The 19,535-nt window shown below is 44.1% G+C and overlaps 3 protein-coding genes across 4 annotated transcripts; all 3 read left to right on the forward strand.

The window, feature by feature from the left end:
• Window positions 1–3,566: 3,566 nt before the first annotated feature.
• On the forward strand, window positions 3,567–5,510 carry LOC129582437 (alpha-2A adrenergic receptor-like). Its single transcript, XM_055473950.1, has 2 exons — window positions 3,567–4,272; window positions 5,230–5,510. Exons 1-2 carry the CDS (start codon window positions 3,567–3,569, stop codon window positions 5,508–5,510), a joined length of 987 nt encoding a protein of 328 aa, XP_055329925.1.
• A 1,430-nt stretch (window positions 5,511–6,940) lies between these two features.
• Window positions 6,941–8,071, forward strand: LOC129582364 (uncharacterized). 2 transcript variants are annotated; one of them, XR_008689621.1, is made up of 3 exons: window positions 6,941–7,326; window positions 7,492–7,636; window positions 7,863–8,071. XR_008689621.1 is itself a non-coding variant. In XM_055473878.1 (3 exons), exons 1-3 carry the CDS (start codon window positions 7,238–7,240, stop codon window positions 7,922–7,924), a joined length of 303 nt encoding a protein of 100 aa, XP_055329853.1. In that variant the 5' UTR covers window positions 6,941–7,237; the 3' UTR covers window positions 7,925–8,071. The 2 variants fall into 2 exon arrangements, 1 of the variants encoding a protein (XP_055329853.1); XM_055473878.1 differs by having other exon boundaries at window positions 7,485–7,636.
• An 8,006-nt stretch (window positions 8,072–16,077) lies between these two features.
• On the forward strand, window positions 16,078–18,327 carry LOC129582342 (alpha-1-antitrypsin-like). The gene is made up of 3 exons (XM_055473853.1): window positions 16,078–16,558; window positions 16,668–17,423; window positions 17,579–18,327. Exons 1-3 carry the CDS (start codon window positions 16,273–16,275, stop codon window positions 17,755–17,757), a joined length of 1,221 nt encoding a protein of 406 aa, XP_055329828.1. The 5' UTR covers window positions 16,078–16,272; the 3' UTR covers window positions 17,758–18,327.
• Window positions 18,328–19,535: the final 1,208 nt, after the last annotated feature.

Raw genomic sequence — 19,535 nt, forward strand, 5'->3', positions numbered from 1 at the left:
CATTGCTCTCCGCTCACATCGGCAACCTCTTGGGCGACGACACTCTAAAAGTCTTAGTGGGCCTGAGACTGGGAGTGGCGATATGCGAACCCCACGAATGCTGGCCACAAATGCTTGGAGTGCCATGAGCACGTCGATAAATACGGACACTACGGCTTGTCCTGTGCATTCTCTACTGGGAGACACGCACGGCATGGCGGACAGAGCAGCATCGGGGGGCCGATCTTTCGTTTCAGCTGGGATTCCGGCGAAGTTAGAGCCTCGCGGCACGTCACATGCGTCCGAACGACGCCCCTGTTGCGCGAGTACAGTATATAGCGCAAGCGTGTTCTGTGGGTCATGAGCAGCTAATCATGAATCATTTATATAATCATAGCCATCCCGAGCGTGCTTACATTTGATACATTTATGGATGCGGTTGGATGCACAATAGCTTGTTGTGGTAAGCAAGCCAGAGGTTGTGGCTTGAACGATAACGGGCAAATGATTGAGCGTGAAGAAAGGAATGAATCATTGTGTAAACCAATAGTGTGTCTTTGTTGTCTGGAATATTTTATCTCTCGTAACATGTATTAAGTGCCTGGCTCAAAAAGTAGTGTGCGATAAAGTTGTCAAATGATTTAGTACATCTCCATTCAGCCTCGGAACAACTTCTCTTGGAATATCTTCCTTTGTCTTTGCATGCCATTTTGTCAGCATTCGAGTGTTGTCTGCTAATCTGCATTAAAGGTCATCGGGTCGGATCAGCCGCTGTTGTTTATCGTTGTCGTTAGCGGTAAAGAAAGGTCATATCCACCGAGTCACAGCTAACCTTTAGTTACGTGACACCCCGATGGCTGCACAATCTTTGCTTGGCAGAGAGTGATGTGTCTAGCATGGGACGTCACGTGTGTGGACACTGTTGCGGCCGTTAAATCCACAGCAGCAAACGCTGGTGCAGCTGCTTTGGAAGCGGAAGAGAACAAGTCGCGGCTATATGCATACGTCAGCGGCAGGTATGTTTTGCTCCTATAGCTTTCGAAGCAACTTGTAACCAGGGACTTTGTATACCTAACCAGGATCCGAAGATGATAAGTAAGATCCCGAAATACAAAAGATTTTGGAAAGATTATCGTCAGAAAGAAGAATACATTCAACTAACCGCGGCGCATACCGCACGGTGCACGGCCTGCAGCAAGAACGGCGCTCCGGAAGGTTCTCCAGCGGGTCGCCACGAAGAACGACAAATCCTCTGGGCTCAAGCTGCTCTCCTTTGCCCCGTCAACACTACGTGTCCCACCGAAGGCCAAGTCTGAGAGAAGCGAGTCGCTGGTGGCAGTGGTTAAAAGAAACCTGGAGTTATACTACAAGGACGCCGAACTTTCCCCTACCACAGCACCTAATGCCGCTAAAAAGCGATCTGGTAGTGAAGACCAGGTTCGCCGAGTTGGTCAAAAGATTGATGACGGCTGCAACTCGGGAGCCATGCGTCTCATCCTGTCGACAAATGGTGTTGCTCCCCATTCTCCTGACGTGTTACAGGAGTTCAGGGAAAAACATCCAGAAAGCTCACCCCCACGTGTATCGCCTCAGCTCGACCCGCTTCTGTAAGCAGCGCCACCTATAACCAGGGCGTAGCGAGGTCCGTGGGATGGGGTAGGCGCAATTTGGCTGCGCCATTTGCGCCCGCTTCGAAGGTCAGTCTGAGCCCACTGCGCCCATAAATTTCGAAGCCTGCGCCCGTATAAACAGGCCGCGCGTTACTACTTTAATTAATATAAAATATAGTTTAATTATTATAGTTCCTGATCGCCGTACCTCAGACCAAGGCACATCGGCCAAAATCCACTGCGCCACGGGCGCATGGCCAGTGGCGCCCGCTGCGCCCTTTGAAAAATCCAGAAATTTTGCGCCCGTGCGCCTGTGCGCCAGTTTCGGGCGCAAATATTAGTCAAAAGTTGGCTGAGGACGGGTAGGAGCGCGCCAGTGCGCCTATACCCTCGCTACGGCCCTGCCTATAACCGCAGCCAAAGTTTTTGCTGCCGTACATTCATTCCCGCGGGGATCGGCGGCAGGGCAAGATTCTTTGCGACCATATACTGCCGCTTCGTTGCCGTCGTCTGGCTGCACGATAAGTTATGGTTAAGGAATGGTTATGTGGTTTCTGCGAAAAGCCTCTTATACATATAGTGCCCACCTCCTCGTGAAACGGGCTTTTTTCATGTCGAAAAAACAGGTTCTGTGGTGTTCGTATTTCGTTCATACAACAGGCAGCGGTGTTATCCGTATCTTTACACGGCTACGTCTGTGACCTTTACGATATCCCGCAACAACGATGATTAGTCGCGTTGATACCGCAAGCTGTATTCTGCACAGATCGGAAAGTGATTTCTTCTTTTCCGCCAGAAGCAGCACACTGACAGAAAATGAGAGCGACAGTACTGAAAGTAACTGCAAGGAAATAGAATTGTAAATTGTTAAAGATAGTAACGAAATAGATTGTTAAAAATCAATTCGCGTGCCAGATGTGGGAAAGATATAACGGAAAACGGGCACCATGGACCAGCCTGGAAAATATGTAAGCGACATCATATTGCGAGGGCTATGCAACGCCGGCATCGAGTTACACCCGGAGCCTGTGGGGTTTGTGCGAGAGAACCGAATGCTAGGCGAGTGTTATGTACGGTGCCTTCTCGTGCTAACTGGGACAGATCTTTCATTCGAAAATACTGGCGTGAGCGATGCTCGTATCTGCAAATATTGCTAATAAAATCATCAATCTCGGCAAGGCTTTGGCATCCACTCATGTGGGATACATTTACGAGTACATACAGATATCGGCAATATCTTGACAAAGTGGAGTATCCCCGATGTGATCTGGTGTGGAAACCGGAAATCTGAAAGCCTTCCGAGAATAATTCCGGATGCGCCCATTAACGTGCTGTAGTGGTATTCTTGAAACCGACAAATTACAACGATCAATAACACCGTTTTGCAGTGTTTACAGGATGGCTGCTGCGTCAACTGCCAACCGAAGAAATCAAGGACAAAAGAGGAAAGGACACCTGAGCACACAAATAATTTGACAATCTGATAATTTGAGATATGAAATTATTTGAATTTGATAATTTGACACTGAGCGAATTTGATAATTACGGCGGCATCACTTTTAACGGGAGGATGCCGTTGATTAATTTTAGGAAATCAATGAAGCACTGCAATGTCATACGAATCAGAACCGCAAGCGCTTTAAATGTTCTACGTTCGTATACGTACATATGTAAGGATTCCGTCGTGTACGCAGTCAGTTTGTTAGGCGGCTGCGAACAGAAACCATCTCGGTATCATGCACAAGAATTTCATTACAGAACGATATTGCCGTGCTACCAATCGATAAATGTGTTGTGGTAGTGGAAGGAAGTGTTTACTTCATTAAATTAATATTTAAAATATAGTTCGTGTGCGTACCGTTGCCGTAACCAAGCAAGTACGCAGCTTCCTGCAGCCTCGTTATATGCTGCAACGTATTCGACCATTTTTCTGAGAGGGAAATTCTGGTTTTCGAAAGGGCGTGTCGTTACCGAACCATGAATCAAGCGGCCAACAACAGCACAATATCTGAAAATGCTACTGACGTATGCGCTGCGGCCTCCACTCTGCTCACTTTTTCACCGATAGGTATCGGGACATTGATCATCAACGTCATGATTGCGGCGGTGAACGGAGCGGTGCTGATGTTCTATTTCGCCAACTTTGCCGTGATCAAGGAATTTCACGTCTATGTTGTAGCGCTGATGAGCACCAATTTCCTGTTTGCCGCTGTCTTTGGACCGCTGGATGTCATGAATCAACACGTCGGAGCGTGGTGCTGGGGCACCCATTGGTGTACGTTTCGTCTGTATTCCGGTACGGTCGCCATCACTCTGCAGTATCTGATCCATACCACCGTCGCCATGTGTCGCTGTTGCGCGGTGATCTTCCCGATACAGTATCGCCATCGGCATAACACCCGCCTTGCCGTAGTTCTCTGCGCTCTGTGCTGCATAGCCGCTCATCTCTTAGTTGTCCCGATTCTCCTTATGGATGCTCTGCTTTACCGACAACCGGAAACCTTGGTTGGCTGCGACTTCAACTACCAGATGCTGCCGGTACAAATCTGGTCGTATATTTATCAAGCTGTCACCTATCTTACACTGTTCCTGGTACTGGCTCAGTATCCGACGGTTTTGTACATTCGCCGCAAACGTAACCGGACCCTACGGCAGGTTGGGCCCGCCGGATCGAAGAAAATCGGTGAGCCTAGTTCTTTAAAGCAATTATTTCATCTCTGGGCTACAATACCTTTCCGAGACAGTCATATAACAGTTTGCAAACGCACAAGCCAGTCTACAAACTGAGCATATAAAGGAACACGTACAAAAAAATCGGCGCATTGGCAGCACTATAATGATAGCCGCGATACTACAGTAGGCGTGTGCCGGGATTTTGTATTTTTCGCTGTTCCAGTGTACTTTCAAGTATGCGAAATCTGTGGTCCGGCTTGTACAAGCCAGTCCGGAAATTTAAGGGAAGTGGCCCGGTACTTGGTACCAAATTCGTGCGCGTGGATGAAAATGTTCACTTTCGCCTCCCACACACTTCTCTTCTGTTTTATGACATTACGAAGAGTCAGACATCTTTCTCTGTTGGCTGGTATACGGCCAGTGCAGCGCACCATGGTGCATAAGCTATGATTCATAGAGATAAGAACGGGTATGTTAAAAAACGGAGCTCTGCAGCGCGGTATCTCGAATACGTGCGGTGTAGTTGTTTTGACCATTCAGAGCGTAGATAAGCTCCGGATCGTGATGACACATGTTACTACTGCGCCTACCAGTCGTTTCTACTGCGCATAATGCACAAAAAACCTACATAGGCGTTGGAAGATACCCGAATGTCTGAATCTGAGCATTTGCTCTGTTTTATGACATTTGCCCGATGATTTGCGTACATAGGCGTAAAAACCGTTTGTCATTATTATTATTATTATTATTATTTATTATTATTCGTGGAGCAGGTAGCCCATTTCCGGCTAGGGTGACATTGTAGCATGGGATTTAAACTCCATCACTGCATGTTTGTCACTTGTCGTACTTCCTGTTTAGCCATCCTGCGAGCTCGCTGCTGTCAACTTGTATTACAGTATTAAAGTCATACTTAATTGCGTACTTCTTTGCATACTACATGCATGCATGACATTCATCTTTACAGGTGATCAAAGACAGCCGGTCGCTGCGTCATCAACACCATCAAACAACCAGAATACAAAACCGGAGAGCAACGCTTTTCTACTGCTAACGTTGCTGACGGGCAGCGTGTTCATCTTCTGGACACCGACGGCCATCGTCACGCCGTTGGTGGCCATGGACGTCGATCAGGTCGCTTTGGGCTGGGTTTTCGAGCTCATGGAAGTGCAGGCCATAGTCGATCCGATCATCTTTGTCTTGTCTCTGCCGGATCTGCGCCAGCTGATATTTCGACGAACTCTCTGACAAACGGGGAACATCGTTCTTGTTTTCGCTGACGCAGTCATCTATATTACGGCAGCACGAATTTCTTCTGCCGTTGCGCGGCGATTACGGTGACCTCGTGCCGCAGTCTCGCTGTGGTATCTTGGTGGCGTTCATGCTTGTGCGAACGCAGAAATTAGGCGATAGTACTTAACAAATGTACAAGTGAGAAATTTTGTTTCTCATTTTTTTAATTTAGTAGTGGACGGATTACATATTTATGACCTTTATTCCGTTTAGCTTTCGTCCTGCGCGCGTACACGGTTTTTTATTACGGGTTTCATTTTGCATGATGAGTAACTAAATTTATCCAAGGCAGTAGGTTGCCGATGCGGTAACTTCCCTGTCGGCTGTCGCGGTCCTGTTAGGTATTTTCGAACATAAGTTTACTCTTAGAGTGTTGCATCATCTCGCACATGGTGTTGTTAGCTACTTTATGTTTACGAAATATGTGACAAAACAAAGTACTTTTGGTTAAAGTGCGCGTAAAAATGTAAAGGTAAGAAAACAACTAAGAAAACGTCTGCTGAACTGCAGTTGTTTACTTTACCGAATTCGCATTCATTTTTTGGGAAATGGCACTTCGGTTATAAGCGAAAAACTGCAAGTGCTCTAAAAGCAGACTGTAACAAGGACTCAAGAAAACCACAGTTGAACAACTAAGCTGAAAACGTTCCTCCCGATTCCAGCCAAATCCTGTTAACAATCATCCGGAGCATCAGCGGCCCGTGCGTTCCAGTAGTCGAGACGAAGGTACGCCTGATCTGCAGCGTTATTATCACTGACGCTCCGCAGCGCCGCCGCTAACCGACCAGCGTCCGTTCGATCCTCCGGCATCCACGTCCAACAGTTACGCACTAAAGCATATCTGTAGAAGTCGTTAAGACAAGCATTACTATTAAGTTAGTGTTCTCCGTAAAAAAACTGTAGCTGATCAGGAACCGCTTACTTAAGGCTGGAACATTCTGTCGGTCTATCCAAATGGAATCCATTTTTCAGCAGTGTCCATAAAGCTGATTTATGAGACTGATCCGTTTCAGCATCGGCGCAGGAACACTACCCAAGCTGAATATTTTTCTATGACCACGCCCACTGACCACACATCCGATTTCAGCGAAAATCGTTCTGACTGATGGATTCTGGGGAAATCCAACGAGCGCACAGTGACCCGGTTCGTTTCAGTAAAAAACTATATGTGCTCGAGACGTTTTCGGGTGTGCGCGGCTCGTAGAGAACACGACGGGGGCACTGTATGTTTACGATAGCGCCCGATAGAGGCACCTTTGCATGTAACCGCCATCCTGGCGATTGTGCCTACGGTCTGTCGCCCACGTTAGCTTTCACCAGAAAGCTCGAAATTTCAACTTTGAAGTTCATCTTCGCATTTCAAGTTTTCAGCTGGTGATCAAACTGGAAGATGTGAAGTTTTTTGGTTGGCTCTCTCGTTTTCGACGTCATCGTCAACCAAATCTGAATTCTAACAGAGAAGAAGCACCTTATAGTTTTCCTGAAGTTTTTGCGATATCGCAGTGAAATGGTTACGAATGGAGTTCTTCGTGCTTGTGCTAGTAAACACTGGAGAAAGCTGCTCTCTGATAGCTTATCTGCTTATGCGAAGAACTACTCTGTGGCAGCGCTTATAGCAGTCCAGAAAGTTTGCCAGCAACATCTGCTCCTCATAAAAAGAAATGTCCTAGCCGCATGAGACGATGTCGTCAGTATCCAGCCAGTATGGTGCGCGAAAGGTTCAACATGGAGAAGGGAGAGAAACTGTTCGTTCCAGATTTCCATTCGCAAAGTAAGTATAAATTCGGCGATGTCACTTAAAGTTCTGTACAACTGCTTTATTTACTTGGTGACGAACAGAATATTAGAAGAATGCGCCGCCTTATTCTATCGTCAAACAGACTGCTTATCTCCACGTATGAAATCTGATTTCTTTGCTTTTTGTTTTAGGATGCAGCAACCCAAAAAACAAGAAGCTGAGCAGGAGATGCCCAGAAAGATCGACTCTGGCCGCCAGATGGCTTTCCCGATATCAGGAAACATGAGCCTTTGGAATCAACTCAACAATGACGAAATCGTCGCAGATACGGAGATTGCCCATGGTAAGTTTGCTTTACCTTTTTTAGCAATATGTGGGTTCTATGCTCTGATAACAACAATAAAAATTCGAACGTGGCTAAGACAATTTTGTCAATTGGAAAATATGTAATGCCCCTCTTTCTAAACATGACTTGTAACTTATAAGTCATGTTCTGAAAGAAGGCTCTTGTTTTGATTCTCGTGCACACGAGAAGCGATTAATTTTTTAAAAGTGCGTTTTTTTCGTAGGATCACTTGACAGCTACTGTTACAACATTTCTGCCGTGATTTCTGGAATACGAATTAAATGACAATATTGTCTGGGCCTCCCGAAGCACTCGAGCTCCTGTCTGGATACTCTCAGAAAATGTTTCTAGGTTTTATTTTCGTAATCAAGTGAATGTATTCTAATTTGTGTCTTCTGTACAGACTCTGTAGTTCAACTATTTTAATTTTAACTAGCGCACTTTTAAATTTTATTTTGTCATTGATAAAAGCCGTGGTGTAACGATATCGTAATAAAACCTGTCCGAACTCATCCTGTTACGGTGGAAAACTGAAAAGGCGGCCGGAAATAATAGGTACAGTAGTTGTAACAGAATCGGCACGCCGTTACAACCCCTGTACTACAGATTGCGCACACGATCCCAATGGGATAGTTACCCGTTTGCGGTCAGTTCGTCACCATATCCGCACGTTCTGCGGTACCACTTCGCGACGTCGCAAGTAACGTCAGGAAAGCGACGATAACTCTACTTAAACTATACACGCACAAGACGGTGACACTGCACGATGAATAGGTTTTGAGCAACGCTCCGCAACGTCTCGAGAATCCCCGGCACACGTTAAAAAAGTGCCTGCTGTCGAACCGGGTGATTGCAACTCACTGACTTGTATAGGCGCGAGGCGCATTCGTGTAGAAACCAAAACACAACCCAAAACAAAAAAGTCCTAGAATGTACTAGCAAATAATGGAAAGTACGAGTAAAGCCGTCACTTTACGTACACATTGCTACTGTCTGCTATACCTATTCCGTCAAGGCACCTTTTGGCCCTGGACGGGGCATTCGGCTCCTTGTCTTGTCATTCCGAAATCCGATATTTTCGCCACGTGATCTTCGCAAATGAAGATGTTTCGAGCCGCTAGTTCGCGGTGGACAATGGACAAGGCGCTGAGATACTGCATTCCCCGACAAATCTGACCGGCAAATTGCAACAACATTCGCGTGGACAGAAATTGCCCTTCGAATTCATCACTGCCAGTTGGCACTGCATTCTGCTTGCTGAGCACTTTGACCTTTTCTGCTTCGTCTTCGTCGTACCGGAGGATCGTTGTCAAACAATTGTTGCTGTATGAAGAGGCGGAGTTTGGAACGCTTTCCAGTTACTTGAAAACGCACCGCGGTGTCTGGTTCTACAACCACGTCGATCCGACCGAAGAACTGTTGTCCTACAACCAAGAAATCGCCGATGAACGGCAGCACGCTGCACTGCGAACTTCTCCGGATTTTGTTCTCGATGGACACGATCGGCTGCTCCTGTCCACCCGCATCCTGCTACGCTTCCCTCAGCACATCACGCAAGGCCTGCAAACCTTCACGCTCGCTCCATCATCCACCGCGATTTGTCGGCAGATAATGTCCTGATTTGCGGCGGACAACTGGCCAAGACTGCGGGATTCGGAATGGCAAAGCATGCGATGGAGTATGCAGCAGGCACACTGTAAGCACAGTAGGCGAGATTTATCGACCGAAGAAAGCAAAGTAGATAATTTCGCACGCCTTACAGCAATTATATGTCAAACAAGAACCGCTGAGCACTCGCGCCATGGCTCCACAATCTATAAGCGATAAGCGATTTTCGCCCAAACCGGATGAGTGGTCAACAGGCGTGGTCCTGTGGGAAATGTTCAGCCTGGGCCGCTCCCCGCACGCCGATGTCGAAGTGGATCCGTCTGATGAATTTGCTTTGTCGGCGTTGCTGAAAAACGGGTTCCGCTTGGAGAGACCAACAGCGTGACCTAGTTTTGTGTAAGTGGTACAGGATTGACTTTATCGCTGGCTTTACTTGTACTTGTACTCTTGTAGTCAGTGTTTTGAATGGCTTCAGATACGCTTTAAAGGGTGACTGTTGGATTTGGATGCCGGATGAACGAACGGACGCTGGTCGGTTAGCTGCGGAGCGTGAATGATAACACTGCCGACCGGGTGTATCTTCGCCTCGACTACTGGAACACACAGGCCGCTGATGATTCGGATGCCTGTTGAACAGGATTTGGCTGGAATCCTGTGACGTTGTATCTACGATTGGGAGTAATGTTTTCTGCTTAGTTGCTCAGATACGTTTCTTTAATACCTTTCAGAGCCCCAGCACTCTTTCGTAAGTTTCACTGATAACAAAATTTGCTATTTGCATAAACTGATTGAGAATTTCGGTAGAACAAGCAACTGCAGTTTTGAAGACATTTTATTCCGGTATTCTAAAGGGCTGCCGTTAAAGATTTTGTTTCTGCGCAGATAGGCACGAATTACGTAATTAGTTCAACCGTCGTTCAGGGATTCAAATACTTATGTTCAGACCATGTTTAGCATTTAGACGTGTCGGAAACTGCTTATCGTGGTTTAATGCATAAAAGTCTTATTTACGGACTCGAATTAAACTGCGTTTGACAAGCTGGGACGGACGTTCTTGTTTATTGTATGCTATGAAGAAACCAACACGATTCTGCTGATGGGAAACGTTTGTAGCCCTCTTACCTGAATGTGCTTCTTTCGGACCAGCTGTAGTCTGTTGACATCCCAAAGTTTATTTCCGTAACAGAACTGGTAGCAGTTTAATACTGCGACAGTTACTGAGTTATACTTTTATTTTGTGCCCCTTCCGTTCTTTATGTTTCAAAACAATTTTAAAATAAAGAAAGGCTACCTGTTCGAAACAATTGCAGACACTTCATTATTCATGATTCAGCCCGTGTTCACTACTAAGTAGTCAGCAGGACTGTAGGAGTGTTGTCCGTGGGCGTGGCAATGTGAGAAATATTTTTTTTTGGGTAGTTCTCCGTACGCCGACGTGCAAGGAGATTACTAGTAACCTAATAAATCTCTTGTCAAATGAGCAATGTGACCTTTCAGGCTTTCACATAGCAGCCGCATTCAGGTGTATATGTTGGTTCGCTGATCATGTTAGTCAGCGACTTAGCGAGTACAAATAAACATCTGTGGCGTGTGGGAGTACGATCACACGCCTGGATGTACGTACGGATGCTGACTGTCCGCCTTCCACCTGCAACATAACGGATAATCTAGTCAATCAATGCTGTGATTTGCTGTTCTCTTTTACTAGCGGTGTATATGATGTCATAACGCGAAGTCTATATAAGTTTTGGTTGTCGCTAATATCGGTATCAGTAGTCTTGGATTACTTCTGAAGACTGCTTTCTAATTATTACGATTTCCTTGTGTTGTGGACTATGTTGAGAATTGGATAAAGAGAAAACAAAACTTGTTCCTTCTGATGTACATGATCGATCCCGGATTATTGCATCGAATACAGGTTTGCTCGCGACACAATTGTCCTGGCTCTTTACTGATCCTCGTAGAAACCGCGACCGGAAGTTGTTGTTGGAGTGTTCCTGCTTAGGGATTCCCGAGTTCCTGTGTTCCTGAGACGTTCGTCCTATTCCTCCATAATTTAGCTGTTACAGTTTGAGATGAGAGTTGCCTACCGACTGACACTTACAGGCGTGGAAGAATAAAGATTGTTCATGGAGCTCTAACCAGCGTGAACGCTTATACACGACATCTGTATTTATTCTGGTGCTCTTTCGCTTCCATCTAATGTGGGCAGCACCGCCACAGCACCCGGACTGTCCACATGCTGACTCTGTTGAGCGAAATACGTACTTTATTCCCCGTCGGAAAAACCTTCCCTGAACCGAAAGCGACGCGTCACACCCAGAACTGCTAACACATAACATACATATCGTTTGTATTATTAACCAGCACAGCTCGATCGAACACCCATATCAACATTTGCCGCCGTTGTCGCCTAAAAGTCATCCGAACTTTTGCACGGCTTGATTGGAAGCGCTTTTATGCAGCATCTTTACCATAACCGTTTTCGCATTTGTAGAATATGAGTGGATAAGAAACAACAAATATGTGCAACCTGCGTTCGTTACGAATTGAGGATGAGCATGTCTGCAGCGAGCTCATAGAGATGTCCATAAACACAACACAACTTTACAACATGAAAGCAATAATTATTCGTCATTATTGCGCGATTTGCACCTTGAACCGATCGATCCGATGCGCCACCCAGAGAATTAGAACAGCGCGAAAACTCAATCGTTATTGCACTGCTTACATTAGTAAATCATGATCGCAGTAACCGTATGACATTTTCTTAATTGAAGAACGAGCTTATTGGAAATATACCGTGCATTGGTTTGAAGTGCGCTCTTTGAAGATTATTCAAAGCGATACAATGTGAAGTAACAAACTACCAACTTTATTTTCGTCAATTACACATTCACTATACTGTATGTATAGAAGTAGTGCTACGGTATGTACCAAACAGAATGCGGGTATCGGAATAATTTTACTGGAAGTATCGCAGCGAATGAAAGTACAAAAACAAGATTGGAAACGTAGCTAGACGAGAAGGAAAAGGAGTTGCAAAGAAGGTTTAGAAAACAGGAAACCAATACAAATCCGGATGACTGAAAATTGTACTGCACATACCGGTAACCACAATATTCTGATGCTTCATAATTATCCATCGCTGCGCAAAGGTGGGCAACGTGCGTTCATTTCATGAGGGCGATCAATAGTGTCCAGAAACCATATTACTGATAACCCTCATGAAATTAACGCATTAGAAGGAATATCTCCCAATGTCGTTAATCCCATCCTGCTATGCGGCATACCGAGTGCGACTGTCCTGGTTCCACTTGAGGTATAACTGACGAATCCATTATGCAGGATGGCCGAACATGATCGTTAAATAGTATGACTTCATTGACTTGCAAAATAAATGTACTTGATGTGAATGAAGTACCAAAATGGCAAGACCATTCATTTTATTATTTTAAGGGTTAACCTTTTCTGTTTTTATTAAGCAACATCCAATTCAATTTTCTTCGTGGTTTTGTAATTGGGATAGATGTGAATGATTTAACTTTATGTTTCCTACGTGTGCGACAACGCTGATTCCGCTACGGTTACAAACTTCAAAAACAACCAAAATCATAATAACTGGGACAGATTTTGTAATCGCGGATCTTCCTAACGGCCGCTGTTTCGTTGCGCAAGTCGGTGCCCCACGTGACCAGTTAGAATGCCGATAATTTAGATTGTCACATGACGCAACAGTGGCCAGTAGTACTAATCCGTCATGAAGTAAATGGTTCATTTTAAATTAAATTCACAAATTAATTTATTACGAATGATATAATTGAATAGTATGACTTACATTCGTGCTTTATCTTGAAAAGACTTTGGTTTTTTAAATTCGCATAATTGATGACTGATTAGATTTACAGCTAGGAATTTTAACCCAAATTGTATCAAGTCACAAACTAGAGTAGGCTTCCTCATTTTTAATTCATGAAATACTTGGATGACTTTCAGGTGGCACTGCTTCTGTTCTTATTCACAAAGAAATTTTTATCCGTATTTATGAGCTCTTGAAATCTGTCTACAATACAGCTAACCTTCCGATCAAAACCTGCTTGACAAATTAAATTATTTTAAATAACATTAAAATACCTATTCGACGAAACTTGACTTGAACTGACTACGTTAAAAAAAACTAGAAATTCCGATAGATTTTCCTTTTATTGCGTTAAATATAAATTTTTTAAATTTTAACTATAATGCTAAGAATACGATAATAATAAAAAAATAGCACACGCACAATAGCAACTAAATGCTCAACTTACGAATTACGATATATCCACCACACCGAAGCAGCTGTTTATTAGGGATCCACGAATTGATCACTATTCCAACCTGATGGGGTGTCCGTGAACGGTTCAGGAAAATCGCCGCCGATTATCGCGCTGATTTTCGGAATGCCGCAAAACAACCATGGCACAACGATGACTAATCTTATGTTTAGCAGGATTATGAATAATTTGTATCACTTAGAACAAATACAAATTACAAGCCGCTTCCAATTCAAAAACTACCATCTGTATCCAGCGCGCGCCTTTAGGAGCCATTGCTTATATAATGCCAAAGCTTACCTTTCCAAACCAACAGGGTTACATAAGTGAGAAAGCTTATAAGAAGTCAGCTTATGTATCAGTCAAAAAAATTTTACATAAGACAGCACGTTCACGTATATTACGTAAGGCGTATTACGTGCTCATGTTCTGTCCGTTACGGAAATACCAGCAGACTTGCAGTTATCGAATAAGCGTTATTTCTGTACAGTGAAACCTGTCTTTTACATACACCGGTAAATACATACACCTGGAAATTGCATACGCGGAAAGTTTAACCGGCGCGTCCCATAGACTGTAATATGGCTCTGTGTAATACAGTACATACACCTGGATAACACATACGGTTTTGCTTTAACCGAAGGTGTATTTAGTAACCAGGTTTCACTGTACATGAGTGTTCCACTGCTAAAGTTCTGCCCATTTAGGGCTTTGCAGCCATGGTGTCATAACTCTGTAGTCGAGTGTGCACACTGCACAGTACTTAAGCAAAGCAACACAAGATTATTGTTATTCACCATGAGTATAGTGGACACCGGACATCGCCACAAAAACACTAGCAACAAAATCAAATAAAAAAGCGCTAGATGCTAAACCTCTGCCCGCTACCGACTTCCACTCATGGTTAATCGTGCGAGTGACATCAAGTCGGGTATTAACTTAATTTCAAGAATAGTTTGTCCTTGTACCTTTTGAACTTTATAGTGAAGAGCACCACCAAACTGAATATTTCTCACATAATAACACCTGGTGACAACTTCGATTTTCGGCAAAAATCGTTTTCAAACGAGAGATCGCATGGTCATGCTACGGGAGCGCGCGGTTTTCTGTTCAACCAGTTGGGTTGTTGTGCTTTACTTTGAAGAACCGTGTGAAAGCCTAGATTTGGCACGGTTTGTTTTCGCACGTAATGCGGTTATTTTTTTCGTAACCGTCACCTCACGAGACTCGACGCAACTTAGCGCAAATGCATCCAACTCAGTGCAGCTCTAAATCACTTGTACAAATGTACTGCCTACTGAGGTTTTCACAAACACGGTCCGAAAAGTATTGCCAATTTGCCAGACAACATATTGCGCGAAGTAATACATAATATATGCCAGACACGCCGCTAACGTGGCGGCTACTATTTGACGTTATCGTATCGTTATCGCTTTCGCTTAATCCCACAGAACCACAATACAGCAACGGCAAATGCCATAAAGGTCACGGGAATGATGCTGTTAAAACTTAAGATCACCCTCGAACCAAGCCCGATAAAAGTGACCATTTTTTTAGGGCGGCCATAGGTTAAAATTGTGTGTTGTTATTAAGTTATTGTTTCACCAACGTGTTTTGTGTATTTTTTTAACTTTTTAAATGTGCATGATTAAAAGGTTTTGTAATCCGTTGAGAAAACGTAAGAAGGTTCTATCGAAAAATATTTTCGTATAACGTTTATATTTGTAATAAAATGTTGTAGCTATTTGAGGAAAATTTATTCGCCAGCTTCGCGCGAAAGTTATATGTATCATGAACGAATTAACACTCCGTCACTGTGGTCATAGCGCGCTAGAGACACCTTGAAAAACTTCGCCACAAATTAAAATACGTACAGTTTGTAAATAACTGTCGTGTTTGAACTACTCTGTATATTTCACAAAACTCTAACTTCCGACAACATGCTTTAACAGCAATGACAGGACCCGGAAATGTACCCTGGTTAGTTTTAATTTACAATCATGTCATTCTTATTAACAGTGACTGTCAGTGAGTATGACATGAAGACTGGACTCATAATTCTGACAGTATCATGAGTAACGTGAAATATCAAAATAATACCAAATTATAATCAGTGAACCATGGCGTATATGACAAGCGGAATCATAAATACTTACTGAGTACATACAATTAAAATTTAAATCTTTTTTATTAGTGTAAACCCGCGCAAGCGTGTTGATCTGTTCACTGGTTGCTGCCGCTTAAAACTTACATACAGTTACAACGTACTGTATAATATACGAGTACATAACGGCGTCATCCTTGTACCCGGCATTCCGGCTCAGCAGTAGCTCACTAGATGTGCTAGCATTTGTGAGCCACAGAACGGGCCACATTGCACTGCATGCAGGAGAAAATTGAATATCGATCCATGTGAAAGCGGTCCATGCGGTGTGATGCAGATGCTGCTTGTGTTCAGGAAACGATCGGTGCCGGTAAGAGGCTGAATGAAGTATATTACTGTATGTGGTGAAATGATGTGATGCGTAATTTTCTTCTAATTTTCTGCTATCCCAAGGGTCAGGTGATTCTATGATTAGCTCAAGAAAGTTTTGTCTTGTGAAACTTTAACTGCCACTCTGAAGTCCGGTTTAGTGATCCCATTTGATCTTGATCCCCTGTCGAATAAATGCAGCTTGTGTACAAATATTGCGGACAAAATATCACAGCATTATGGAAGGCCAAGAACATATTTTTATGAATCGTTTGCGTTTTTCCCTTAATCTATATAAAAGCATGTTGTCTCGTGCCTCAAAGACCGATAATCTGTTAGTATCCCCTTTATCTGCCGAATTGGCTGCTGTTACGGCGTACACTGGAGCTCAAGGAAAAACACGAACTGAAATCGCGGAAGTTCTAGGCTTGATGGCGGATTACACAGTCGAGCGCATTTCTGACTGGTTAGCGCAAATGATCCGCGATGAAACCAAAGAGCTCGCCTTCGACGAAAACCTAGAACGTAAGACGTGCAAAAAATGGCATTACTAGTCGATACCTGTCAGTGGCGAACTAAAACTCGTTTTTTAAGAGGCCAGATGATGACGATTGATGAGATTTCGATTTTTCAGAGTGGTGCCGAAACTTCGAACTATCTTCTTGCGTTGGAATGTTCGTCGATGAAAGTGTTCGTGTGATCGAACGTTACACCGAAAGCGCACAGAATCTCGTCAACGCCGCTTGTTTGCCAGTGCCATTTGCGAGCGACCCGGATGGTGCTTGGGAAAACGTGAGAGCCTTCATAACGACGCCAACCAAAGGAAAAAGGCCGAAAATCCTTGATTCCTCAAAAATTACGCCGCCTACTAATTTAGTGTTGGCGACAACTATCAATTTTCGATCGAACTGGGCGGAGCCTTTCGATGAAAACCAGACCGTTAAAAAATGGTTCACCCTGGCTTCGGGTGCCAAGATTCAGGTGGACACGATGCACGGAACGTTTACTCGTTTATTCCAATATCACAAAAGCTGGAGGTTGCATGGCGCTAAAATCCTTCAACTGCCGTATTTGCGATTATGCTGCAAAGCCTATATCATCCTCCCGAGCAAGAGAACTTGGTACTCTTGTCCACTGCGCAAAGACCGGCTGCGGCATCTCGAAGACCTGTTGACACCCAAACGCCTGCTACAGGAACTGAGCAAAGTAGACTATCCCCATGTTGTATATGCGGAGATACCGAAATTCTGCCTGCAACACACCATGGCGGTGGACAAATGCCTCGCGGAAATGGGCATGACCACCGCGTTCTCCGCCGACGCGGACTTGTCCGGAATATGCACACGGTCCCCTCTGAACATTTCCGCCGTCTCCCAGGCAGCAGTTTTCGGTGAGCTCAGGTCACTGATTTCTTAGGGTTTTCAGACCTTAAGGTTATAAACATAATGTATATGTGTGCCGCATATGAAAATGATATTTTATTGACGCATTGTAAACAATCATAAGCTAAATTGCGTACGCTTCATTTGAAGTTTTGCGTTTCAGGGTTCGACGAAAACGGCAGCGGCTGTGGCCCCGTAAAAGTGGATCAGTACATGTTCATGTCCACGTACCCGCAAAGTCGAGTGAAGTTCATAGCCAATCGGCCGTTCTTGTTTATTGTATGCCATATAGAAACCAACACGATTCTGCTGATGGGACGCGTTTGTAACCCTCTAACCTGAACGGGCTTCTTTTGGACCAGCTGTAAATTATGCTCCATGTTTGGTCATAATTAAACAGCTCGCCTACTTTCCCATCCCCTCATGTCCGAATTCCGATCGCCCCAACGCCTCCGTAAACAAGCTTTATTTCTTTAAACTAACTTACTTTCTTTCAAGAAAGCATTTTCCTGATTACATCACATTGGTTTTCTTTGAATTATTAGGATCTATAACAACTAGGTAGTTGAGCCTTGAGGCAAATTCAGGCAACCACTTATCGCACCCGGACAATTGGGAGTGTGACATTTCGCCGCACTCAAACTCGACGCGCGACTTTTCGCCGCGAAGACATTTCGTCGGCGGACATTCGGACGCTGGGACACTTCGGTTTGGGACTTAATGTTTTGAGACATTTAACCTTTGCGACATTTCGACGCAAGACATCTGGCCGCGGACAATTCGTCTTGGGACTTTTCGAACGATGCGACTGATCACCGCAAAATAATTAGCCGCTCTTAATTTTCACTAGTTTTTTTCAGTTTTTTTAGGTTTGTTCTTAGTTTTCTTTGGTTTTCTAGTCCTTCTTAAGCTTTCTTAGGTCGTCTTATTTTTTCCTAGGTTTTCTTAGGTTTCTTAGGTTTCTTAGGTTTCTTAGGTTTCTTAGGTTTCTTAGGTTTCTTAGGTTTCTTAGGTTTCTTAGGTTTCTTAGGTTTCTTAGGTTTCTTAGGTCGTCTTATTTTTTCCTAGGTTTTCTTAGGTTTCTTAGGTTTCTTAGGTTTCTTAGGTTTCTTAGGTTTCTTAGGTTTCTTAGGTTTCTTAGGTTTCTTAGGTTTCTTAGGTTTCTTAGGTTTCTTAGGTTTCTTAGGTTTCTTAGGTTTCTTAGGTTTAGGTTTCTTAGGTTTCTTAGGTTTCTTAGGTTTCTTAGGTTTCTTAGGTTTCTTAGGTTTCTTAGGTTTCTTAGGTTTCCTAGGTTTCTTAGGTTTCTTAGGTTTCTTAGGTTTCCTAGGTTTCTTAGGTTTCTTAGGTTTCCTAGGTTTCTTAGGTTTCTTAGGTTTCTTAGGTTTCTTAGGTTTCCTAGGTTTCCTAGGTTTCTTAGGTTTCTTAGGTTTCTTAGGTTTCTTAGGTTTCTTAGGTTTCTTAGGTTTCCTAGGTTTCTTAGGTTTCTTAGGTTTCTTAGGTTTCTTAGGTTTCTTAGGTTTCTTAGGTTTCTTAGGTTTCTTAGGCTTCTTAGGTGGTTCATTTGGTTTCTTCGGTTTCTTAGGTTGTTCGTTCGGTTTTGTTTTCCTGTTCACTTTTTCTGTCTCTTTTAGTTAGCTCAGTAAATCATGTATCTGGAATCCGAAATGTCGCTTCGTCGAGATGTCCTTGCGACGAAATTTCCTTGCGTCGAAACGGCTGTGCGTCGGAAAGTCTCGCGGCGCAAAGTCCTACCGACGAAATGTCCTCCGACGAAACGTCGCGCGGCGAGATGGCCTTGCGGTGAAATGTCTGCGACTAAAAGTCCTGCGACTAGTTGTCTGCGGCGAAATGTCGCGGTGCCACCACTTATGGATACGAGCCATTCGGCCGGCTGTGTTCAGTTCGGGCAAGCAAACGCTGGCGCTGCCATTCTCACGGCTATTACAAACCGACCACAATCATAAAAATAATGTTTTCTGTTCTAAATGCAGCGACCTGCAATAATCTGTTGATGATAACTCAGTGCACATAAACCCTATTAACTTACGTACCCAGCTGGTTTAATTCGAGTACGTAAATAAGACAGTCCGCAAAACAAATTCCTTTATTTCCCGGGCGTT

This window comes from Paramacrobiotus metropolitanus, unplaced genomic scaffold, assembly GCF_019649055.1.
Source record: "Paramacrobiotus metropolitanus isolate TYO unplaced genomic scaffold, Prichtersi_v1.0 Parri_scaffold0000007, whole genome shotgun sequence".
In the NCBI taxonomy this organism is placed as follows: Eukaryota; Metazoa; Tardigrada; class Eutardigrada; order Parachela; family Macrobiotidae; genus Paramacrobiotus; species Paramacrobiotus metropolitanus.

Coding starts and splice junctions, on each gene's coding strand:
- LOC129582342 (XM_055473853.1), top strand. CDS start 16,273: ATGGAAGGCCAAGAACATATTTTTATGAATCGTTTGCGTTTTTCCCTT. Junction 16,559..16,667: donor CTTCGACGAAAACCTAGAAC/GTAAGACGTGCA, acceptor TCGATTTTTCAG/AGTGGTGCCGAAACTTCGAA. Junction 17,424..17,578: donor CTCCCAGGCAGCAGTTTTCG/GTGAGCTCAGGT, acceptor TTTGCGTTTCAG/GGTTCGACGAAAACGGCAGC.
- LOC129582364 (XM_055473878.1), top strand. CDS start 7,238: ATGTCGTCAGTATCCAGCCAGTATGGTGCGCGAAAGGTTCAACATGGA. Junction 7,327..7,484: donor TCCAGATTTCCATTCGCAAA/GTAAGTATAAAT, acceptor TTTTTGTTTTAG/GATGCAGCAACCCAAAAAAC. Junction 7,637..7,862: donor AGATACGGAGATTGCCCATG/GTAAGTTTGCTT, acceptor TTTTTTTCGTAG/GATCACTTGACAGCTACTGT.
- LOC129582437 (XM_055473950.1), top strand. CDS start 3,567: ATGAATCAAGCGGCCAACAACAGCACAATATCTGAAAATGCTACTGAC. Junction 4,273..5,229: donor CGCCGGATCGAAGAAAATCG/GTGAGCCTAGTT, acceptor TCATCTTTACAG/GTGATCAAAGACAGCCGGTC.